This window comes from Arachis ipaensis, chromosome B2 (genome assembly GCF_059453495.1).
Source record: "Arachis ipaensis isolate K30076 ecotype BB chromosome B2, ASM5945349v1, whole genome shotgun sequence".
Taxonomy (NCBI): Eukaryota; Viridiplantae; Streptophyta; class Magnoliopsida; order Fabales; family Fabaceae; genus Arachis; species Arachis ipaensis.
Window position 1 is genome coordinate 99,422,370 of NC_142437.1, and position 10,257 is coordinate 99,432,626.

The window sequence follows — 10,257 nt, forward strand, 5'->3', positions numbered from 1 at the left end:
TTTCTTTAGAATAAGAGGCAATATTTTTCGAGTTTTTAAGATAAATTCTAATTATTTAAATGTGGTGGCAATACTTTCTGTCTTCTGAATGGATGCTTGAACAGTGCATATGTCTTTTGAATTTGATGTTTAAGACTGTTAAATATGTTGGCTCTTGAAAGAATGATGAACATGAGACATGTTATTGATAATCTGAAAAATCATAAAAATGATTCTTGAAGCAAGAAAAAGCAGCAAAGAACAAAGCTTGCAGAAAGGCAAGGGTAAATAAAAAGGATCCCAAGGCTTTGAGCATCAGTGGATAGGAGGGCCTAAAGGAATAAAATCCTGACCTAAGTGGCTAAACCAAGCTGTCCCTAACCATGTGCTTGTGGCGTGAAGGTGTCAAGTGAAAACTTGAGACTGAGCGGTTAAAGTCAAGGTCCAAAGCAAAAAGAAGAGTGTGCTTAAGAACCCTGGACACCTCTAATTGGGGACTTTAGCAAAGCTGAGTCACAATCTGAAAAGGTTCACCCAATTATGTGTCTATGGCATTGATGTATCCGGTGGTAATACTGGAAAACAAAGTGCTTAGGGCCACGGCCAAGACTCATAAAGTAGCTGTGTTCAAGAATCAACATACTGAACTTGGAGAATCAACATCACTATCTGAATTCTGAGTTCCTATAGATGCCAATCACTCTGAGCTTCAATGGATAAAGTGAGGTGCCAAAACTGTTCAGAAGCAAAAAGCTACTAGTCCCGCTCATCTAATTAGAATCTGAGCTTCACTCAAAAAAAAAAAACTCTGAGATATTGTTCCTTCTTAAAAATTATTTGTATTCTATTTTATTTATCTAGTTGCTTGAGGACAAGCAACAGTTTAAGTTTGGTGTTGTGATGAGCGGATATTTTATACGCTTTTTGGGGTTAATTTCATATAGTTTTTAGTGTGTTTTAGTTAGTTTTTAGTTTATTTTCAGTAGCTTTTAGGAAAAATTCATATTTCTGGACTTTACTATGAGTTTGTGTATTTTTCTATGATTTCAGGTATTTTCTGGCTGAAATCGAGGGAGCTGAGCAAAAATCTGATTCAGGCTGAAAAAGGACTGCTGATGCTGTTGGATTCTGACCTCCCTGCACTCAAAATGAATTTTCTGGAGCTACAGAACTCCAAATGACGCGATTCTAATTGCGTTGGAAAGTAGACATCCAGAGCTTTCCAGTAATATATAATAGTCCATACTTTTTTCAAGGATAGATGACGTAAACTGGCGTTCAACGCCAGTTCCATGCTGCTGTCTGGCGTCCAGCGCCAGAAACAAGTTAGGAGTTGGAGTTCAACGCCAGAATTGGATCCAAAGCTGGCGTTGAACGCCCAAAACAGCCCTATGCACGTGATTAGTTTAAGTCTCAGCCCCAGCACACACCAAGTGGGCCCCAGAAATGGATTTCTGCACCATCCATCTCAGTTTACTCATTTTCTGTAAACCTAGTTTACTAGTCTAGTATTTAAACAACTTTTAGAGACTTGTTTTGTACCTGATGACATTTTTAGATCTGAACTTTGTACCTTTTGACGGCATGAGTCTCTAAACTCCATTGTTGGGGGTGAGGAGCTCTACTGTGTCTCAATGAATTAATGCAAGTAATTCTGTTTTTCATTCAAACATGCGTGTTCCTATCTAAGATATCCATTCACACTTCAATGTGAATATGATGAACGTGACAATCATCATCATTCCCCCACGAACGCGTGCCTGACAACCACTTCCGTTCCACTATAGAATGAATGAATATCTCTTGGATCTCTTAAGCAGAATCCTCGTGGTATAAGCTAGATTGATGGCAGCATTCAAGAGAATCTGGAAAGTCTAAACCTTGTCTGTGGTATTCCGAGTAGGATTCAGGGATTGAATGACTGTGACGAGCTTCAAACTCGAGAGTGCTGGGCGTAGTGACAGACGCAAAAGGATAGTAAATCCTATTCCGGTACAATTGAGAACCTGCAGATGATTAGCCGTGCGGTGACAGCGCATTTGGACCCTTTTCACTGGAAGGATGGATAGTAGCCATTGACAATGGTGATCCACCAACACACAGTTTGCCATAGGAGGACGTGCGTGCGTGAATCAGAAAACAGAGGAAAACAGAATTCCATAAGACAAAGCATTTCCAAAACTCCAACATATTCTCCATCACCATACAAGTATAATTTGTGTTCTGCCCCTTTTATTCCTTGCAATCAAAATTGATAAGTGAATTATTTTATTATTTTTCTGACTAAGAGTTACAAGATAACCATAGATTGCTTCAAGCCAACAATCTCCGTGGGATCGACCCTTACTCACGTAAGGTATTACTTGGACGACCCAGTGCACTTGCTGGTTAGTGGTACGAGTTGTAAAAAGTGTGATTTACAATTCGTGCACCAGTCTTCCAGTCACAGGGATGACAATGAGTAGTTTTGAAGCCTTGGAGGCAGAGTGTTTGCTTCAATTTGGAGTTGCACCGCGTAAGTCAGACTGTAGAGGTAGCTGCATAAAACTGACCTGGCTGCGGGATCTAAAAGAAAATTTAGAGTTGACTGATGAAATTAGTATACAGAGGTATGTGAGGTGCCACATTATGTTGCTGATCGGAACGATCTTGTTTGGGGATAAGTTTGGGGCAGGTGTGCACTGGAAATTTCTACCCTTGCTTCGTGATTTTGTTAGTATTGGACAGTATAACTGGGGATCGGCATGCCTAGCACACCTCTACAGGGTGTTATGCAGGGCATCTCATTTTAACTGTAAGAAAATAGATGGTCCACTAACACTTCTGCTCGGTTGGGCTTGGATCCGACTGTCATATCTATCGCCACTTCCTAGGGAACCCCACAGTTTTCCACTAGAAAACAGGTAATATTATGTTACAATGTACCCGTATCTTGATATTTAAGATTCAGTTGAGCTAATTGAATATATCATATTATGTGGCGTAACTGGGAGCGTGGTGACCGACGATATAGATATCTGAATCTAGCTCACTTTAGGAAGGCCTTTGATGAACTTCAGGAAGGCCAGTTGTGTTTTAATTAAAGAAGTATTAGTTTCAGGTTTAGGGTCTGGGACAAAATTATGAATCATTGTTATTGTTATTGGTACTGTGGGTTGTAATCATGAGTTTCCTTTATGTTTTCCAGTTTGTTTGGGTTGCTTATGCTGTGGATCCGAACATAATTCCTACTGAAATCTACATATAGTCAGTTGTCTGGAGCGCTATAGTTCTGTTGGTGTCATTTGAATGTATCGAGTGGCATGCTACCGATAGGTTTAGGCGACAGTTCAGTTTCGTTCAGGGAGTACCTAATCAGGAGCGGAATTTGGACAAGGCGCATAGAGAAGTCCTGACTGGTCCTAAAAATCTTAACTGGGCCACGGCACCGAGTCATTCAATTTGGGTGATGCATTAGACAAACAGGTATAACTATGTTCTTTCTGAGCTTTCCATGCCTTCACAGCATCCATTGGATAGTTACATGTACTGGTACCGATCAAAATTTGGGGACTGCTTGAACTTGTCGAATCTTGTGGGTCAAGAGAATGGTGAAGGTAATCAGGATACCGATGAGGGTAGTCAGGATATGGATAATGACAATGAAGAACAGGAGCCACATTCGCTACATATATCACCTCCAAATCCGCTTCCACAAGAACAACCTCAGTCCTTAAGTTAGTATGTACCTCAGACACAGTTCACCCCATCATTTCTAATACATCAACAATATTGGGTATGTCACAGTTTGAAACAGGAGAAGGAGGTTATTTTAGCCACTTGCTTGGGTTCATGGCTGCAGATGCAGGAAAATCACAATATGGCCATCAGCCTGAGTTCATGGCAGGTAGGTATTTGTTGGATGCAAGGTATCCGGGCCATACCTCATCGGTTGCTTCTGGAGGGTTCGTATCTGTTGACTCTAGTAGGAGTGACGGTGGACGCGGAGTTCTTAATAGTCAAAATCCTAACCGTGTTTCCATGGGACTCATTGAGAAAAATGCTAACACACTCGAGCAAGAGACCGATGCGTATCTAGTAGATGACCCGGATGACGAGGACGATGATGAGGAGGATGAAATAGAGGAGTTCGATGAGGATGAAAAATCTCGTAATGATGGTATTATGTTGTGTATTTTTCTTTACATGTTCGATTAGTTATTTATTTTGTGTTCATAAATGGTATCTCTGTTTGGTTTTTCCTAAATGATATGTGGAATCTATGTTGGTTTGATTACCTAATGTGCTACATTTAATTGTTTTTTTTTAAATTGTATACATGTCAGTCACGCACTCCGGATGACAAAGTCAAAGGTTACAATCTGAGGATTGATCCGCCATGTTGTAGCGCTAATCGCTACACTCCATCTGTCTTCAAAAAGACGGCCAAGAAATGCAAGAACTTTGTGAAGGATGTAAAGTGGACAATTAGAAAGTAGTTGTGGTGTAATGTATTTATTTATACAATGTTACATATATCAGGTCATGTTAACTCAAATGGACAACTCATGCCATACTATATAATGCTACATATTTAATATCATCTTAGACTGTGAACCTATTGAGCATCTTTGTCGGCATTTGCACCAGCTGACTGATGGCATCTGCTACGACTGTGTCCCTCAGCCCCACATAGCCTACATCGCCTAGGATGACGTAACATTCGCGTGTCCATCTCATTCAAGAAGTGCGTCATCCTGGGGCGACCTTTCGTGACGCGTCTCAAGTACGGATTCGGTACGAACCGAGGTCTGTTGTAAGCAGGCCATGTAGTAGGATTACCTAGTGGCCTAAACCTTGATCGGTACACCTGCCGAACTTGGTCCATCTTATACACATTATGCACATACAGTTGCCAATCCAGTCGCTGGTTGGCACAACATGCGAACACATGTCTACAGGGGATCCGGTCCACCTGGAACTCACCACAGTCACATCGAAGGCCACGTAGATCGACTTCAAACTCCAGTCCACTTGGCATCTCACGCACCTCAAAGACCTTATTCTGCCGGTCAAAGCAACTAACTTGAATGTTTCCTGATGCAAGTTGGTTTGCATGCAACTTCGAGGTCACGACATCAGAAAACACATGGCAAGCATTAATCCGGGCTTCTGCCTCCGCTCTTTTTCGGGTGAACAACTCGTTTAGCCTGTAGAATGTTGCCTTCACAAGAGCAGTAATGGGGAGATTGCGTGCACCCTTCAATACTGAATTGATGCATTCCACTAGATTCGTCTTCATGTGACCCTATCGGTATCCACCATCAAATGCCAATGCGTACTATTCGCGAGGAATTCGGTTTAACCAGTTTGTATACGCCTCACCCCGTTCCCGTAAACGCTGGTAATAATGCACTTCGTACTCCCGCACCGTCCTCGAATATCCTGGAGGATAACAACATAAAAAAAGAAAAATAATAGAGGTAAAAACAAATGTTGAAGGTAACTCTATTAATAACTTAAATTTACTAAATGGTTACCAATGTTGACGACCAATTTTTGGAGGTACGGTGCATTGAACTTTCTCAAAAAATTTGACTCTATATGCCTGATGCAAAACATATGAAAAGCTCTAGGAGGTGACCAAGCTCCGTTACTGCGTTCCACAGCTGCATTGATGGATTCGTGTCGGTCGGATATTAGACCCACACCATCCCGAGTGACAACATGTTGATGCAGGTTACTAAGGAAAAAGTGCCATGCATCAGAAGTCTCTCCCTCCATAATAGCAAACGCAATTGGGACGATATTGTTGTTGCCATCCTGTGAAACTGCCACTAGTAGACAACCATTATATTTTTCGTACAAGTGAGTCCCATCCACCTGAACAATTGGCTTACAATGTTTGAATGCCCTAATACAGGGGTAATAACTCTAAAATACTCGATGCAGTACCCGAATATCACCCACCAAGTCATCGCCTTGATATGCAGGCATAGTCTCAAAATGGACAACAGCTGATGGCTCCTTATAACACATGGCCTCAAACTATATAGGCAACGCTTCGTACGATGCTTCCCAACCTCCAAATATTTTTTCTACTGTCCTTTGCTTAGCCAACCATGCTTTCTGATAACTAACGGTGTAGTTGAACTTCGATTGCACTTCTGCTATAACCGATTTTACCTTTAAGGAGGGGTCAGCCTCAACCAATAGCTTTATTGCTTCTGCAATTCTGATAGAATCCAGCTTCGAATGATCCTGTGATATGGTGGCTCTGGTACAGGTGTGCCTACCATTATACCTCCTTATAATCCAGCAGTACTTCCTGCTGATCAAGCTAACCCTGATAAGTCAATCACACCCTGACCCATACTGTGTACACTTGGCATAAAATGTCAACGGCTCAGACTCATACACCCGGTAGTCTACGCTTCGTCGTATGGTATACTCTTTTATTGCCTTAATAACAGCTTCCCTAGAACTGAACTCCATACCAACGGAAAATTCACAATCTGTGACAATAAAAATTTCTGTTGGGACAACCACCATAGAAAAAATTAAATTAATACACAGATATTTCAAAACCGATAATAAAGGTAAATCAATATTCACTGCATCTAGTATGATATAAATCTAAACCTTACATCATGTTATTATGTCACTCTAAACAAAATAAGAACATCAGCATCAGATGTAAAAACCGAATCGGACCGGCCAGTTCAACCGTCAAACCTAATAAACCGGACCCTAACCAGTCCGGTTCATTGGGTTTGAACCGTACAAGGCATCGGACCAGTGCGAATAATAATTACAAACTCACGTAATTTTTAATAATCACATTGTAGAGAATTTTATTATTATTTTCTAATAAATACTTGTAGTATATAACAGTAAAAAAATAAAATATTTATTGTTCATGTTCCATATTTGTTTAAAATAACTTGATATTTTTTAAATGTTAGCAAACACATACATTTTGAAGTTTCTTATTTAACATTGGTACTATTTTTTATTTATATAGGACCGGGTCAACCGGTTCAACTACTTATCCAACAGTTGAACCAGTGATCCAGTCACCTGAACCGTTCGGGCACCGGTTCGATCCTGACAACTATGACATCAACGCATGATTAAATAATGGTAAATAAATACTAATTTATTCATAACTAAATCAATAACTAACTAAAAAAAATTAATACGACAAATTATGTACCTGTAGTCATATATTCCGAAAACTCCGGAACATGCATGGCTTCTGTTCCGAGGGTAACCTGAAACTGTAGGTCGATCTCGGACGAGATCTTCTGTACTGGTCGGAGCTGACGTGTCCGGCTGGTGAGTGGCGGCCGGAGCTGTGGTGTCTGACTTGTTGGACTGGCTTTGCTGCTGATCCTTTGTCATCGGAGGGTGGTGGTACCTGCAAGGGACTCCGATGCTTAAGTTAGCAAGGGTATTAAGCAGGTTTTTAGTAGAATCAGAGTATGAGTTATACCTGGGTGCTTTAGTGTATTTATAGAGGTGTGAAGTGATCTTCTTAGATAAGATAAGTTAGTTATCTTATCTTATCTTTGAGTGAGGTCATCTTATCTTCAAGGGAACCGCCCTTATCTCTATAGGCTTGGGCTGCCTTTGGATTTGAGTCGTGTTCCTCTGTTCGGGCCCTTATTGGGCTTTTCTGGTGATTTGGCCAAGCTCTTTGAGAAGAGGTCGAACGGCCTGACCTGAAGAGGTCAGTCGTCTCGTCAATAGAACATCCCGGGTCGGACAGCTCGACCCAGGGTATGAACAGTGCCCCTGCTCGAGCTCGGTCTTTCTTTTGGAGGTTGAGTCTTAGTTTTGGGACTTCGATCCTTCTCTGGTGAAGCCGAACTCGAGCATTTTTTTGACTTCTTCTTTGTAGAGTTTTCTTCATTTTTGAATGTGGAACGTTTCGTTTCTTCTAAAAAGCGCGCGCTTTTGCATTAGCGCTCTAGCCTTGGGAATGTGCGAGGGTTTAATACCCTTATTAATTAGCTTTTAATGCTCCGTTTCTCTTGGCTCTTTTATTTTGAATTTTTCACTTCAAGAAACGGTTTTCCTTTTTCTGTAACTTCCCCTCTTTTCTCTCTATCTTTCTGTTTCGCCTGAAGCTTGCTTTTTCGTTTTTCTCTGCGACGCTTTGTCTTGGTTCTTTATTGGTGCTTTGCTCAAGAGACGGTTTCCAAACTTCGTCGCTCCTGCTTCCAACTTTCTTCAGAATCTTTCTCCAGGTTGGTTCTATTTTTCTGTTTCTTTACTTCTTTCGTCGTTTTGCCTTTGGCTTTTTGATAAAGCTTTGATTTTTCTTTTTGAAATACCTGCTGGAAAATCTGAACCTTTTCGCGTCGTTATGTTCAATTGTTGTTTGTGATGCATGTTTTTGGCATTTCTCTTGATGATTGAGATTTTTTAGGGCTTTGCATGTTTTGCTGCCTTTATTTGATTTAGTAGCTTTCTGGGGTAACAGCTTCATTTGATTCTTTTTAATAAAGGTTGCGTCTTTGACGTCCTCTATCTGGCGCACTTTGTTTGCTTTCTGATTAAACTGGTATTTTGTTGCTCCTTTGATGACTTTGTTTTGACTTTGTCTCTCAGGTTGTTTCTTTTTGGAAGAGGGGTTTTCTTTGCTGAGAGTTTTGTTGGGATGTTAACCTTGTGGATTTTATTCTTTGAGCCCTTATTCTGTCACTGCCTCCAAAGGATGCCCCTGGACCTTGTCCTGGGGTTTTCCTTTTTACTTGTTTGTATGCTTAAGTCATGCTTCTACTGTGAGTTGATGTCGACTTTGTCCGAGATGTTTGGGTTAGTAATCTATTTTCTTCTTTCTTGTTGTAGGACTAGTTGACCTCATGTCTTCTCGCAAAAATATTGTTGAGACGTCTTCCCAAGTCCCTGAGGGCATGGCTGATTGGATGGATTCTATGGTTCTTCTGTGTGTTTCGTTGGTTGACTCCGAGTTTTGTCAGCAGCTTAGGAAATTTCATAGGATTTGTAGTAATGGTAGTGATGAAAAGAACTATGAACTTGTATCTCCTAATTCTGAGGAAAGGGTCCGTTTTTCTACCCGAATTCTTTTTTAGTCAAATGAATATCCTTTTACCCCTTTTGAGACCAACCTATTGTGGTCTTGTAATGTAGCTCCATCCCAACTTCACCCCAACTCCTGGGGTTTTATAAAAATCTTTCAGTTGCTGTGTCATGAACTAGGTATCCCTGCTTCACAATCCCTCTTCTTTTATCTCTTTGTTTTGACAAAGCCTGGGGTGGTTAAGAAGAAGGCCGCTTGGGTTTCTTTCCAAGCTTCCCAGGGGAAAAAGATTTTTTCCATGTTTGATGAATCTTTCTACGACTTCAAAAATTACTTTTTCAGGGTCCGAGCTGTTGAAGGAGCTCGGCCCTTTTTTCTAGATGAGAATGATGAGCCTGCCTTTCCTTTGGTATGGCAAAAGAATGTAATGGTGTCTAAATATACATGGAAAATGTTAGATGAGGCTGAGCAAGCCTTTGTAACTGTACTGGAAGAAAACTGGGGGCAGCCTCCCCATCTTGACACAAAGAAATTCCTGGCAAACCCCTCTCTCCTCCGAGCTGAGCTAGGTAGTGGTCAATTTCTCTTTTGGTTTTTGCTTATTTTGTCGAGTTTATTTCTTTTCCTTTCTGATTCATGACTTGATTTCTCACTGTGATGTTTGTTTGTAGAGATGATTAAAAATAAAGAATCTATGAAGGCCTTTAAGAAGGCGAGGAAAGCTACTGCAGTTCAGAACATCTCGGTCAAGATGGTCGGGGAGGGGTCTTCTCAGGTTCAGTCAAAGCCATCCGTACCGATCTCTCCTGGACCGAGGAGGATAATTCCTACTCCTCGGGTTCATTTGGTTGATCCTCCACAGGCTCCTGTCGTTACCTCTGGCACTCCTCCACCGAAAAAGCAAAAGACCGCTGAGCCCTTTAACCTTGACGCCCTGATTTTGATGTTGTCAAGTTTGTGGATCAACAAATTGGTCCTTACGGCACCATCCCTACTGACGATGTTTCTCTCCTTCGCCATTTGGACTTTATTACTCGGAGCAGCGTAAAAATGGCACACGTGGGGGCGGCTTTATATCGGACTGCTCAGGATCTTCCCATTCATGCTACAAAGGCTTTTATGGAGGAAGCCAAGTTGGAGTTTGACCGAATGAAGGGTTTGAAGGAGGAGCTCGAGGTGAAGGTGACCAAGTTAGAGAAAGAGTTGGAGGGTGAGAAGGCTAGTTCTGTTGCCTTGGTGGCTTCTGTGAA

The 10,257-nt window shown here is 41.3% G+C and overlaps 2 protein-coding genes across 2 annotated transcripts; one reads left to right on the top strand and one right to left on the bottom strand.

Annotated features, from left to right (window-relative positions):
- Nucleotides 1-3,756: 3,756 nt before the first annotated feature.
- LOC148574985 (uncharacterized) lies at nt 3,757-4,457 on the top strand. Its single transcript, XM_088504439.1, has 2 exons — nt 3,757-4,138; nt 4,300-4,457. Exons 1-2 carry the CDS (start codon nt 3,757-3,759, stop codon nt 4,455-4,457), a joined length of 540 nt encoding a protein of 179 aa, XP_088360565.1.
- Nucleotides 4,458-4,576: 119 nt separating this feature from the next.
- Nucleotides 4,577-5,260, bottom strand: LOC107611400 (uncharacterized). The gene has a single exon (XM_088506007.1). The coding sequence runs from the start codon at nt 5,258-5,260 to the stop codon at nt 4,577-4,579; it is 684 nt and encodes a 227-aa protein (XP_088362133.1).
- Nucleotides 5,261-10,257: the final 4,997 nt, after the last annotated feature.

What these genes read in the sequence shown, in the direction of transcription:
- LOC148574985 (XM_088504439.1), top strand. Translation starts at nt 3,757, where the DNA reads ATGTCACAGTTTGAAACAGGAGAAGGAGGTTATTTTAGCCACTTGCTT. An exon ending in TGAAAAATCTCGTAATGATG is followed by an intron (nt 4,139 to 4,299) that starts GTATTATGTTGT and finishes AATTGTATACAT; the next exon opens with GTCAGTCACGCACTCCGGAT.
- LOC107611400 (XM_088506007.1), bottom strand. Translation starts at nt 5,260, where the DNA reads ATGAAGACGAATCTAGTGGAATGCATCAATTCAGTATTGAAGGGTGCA.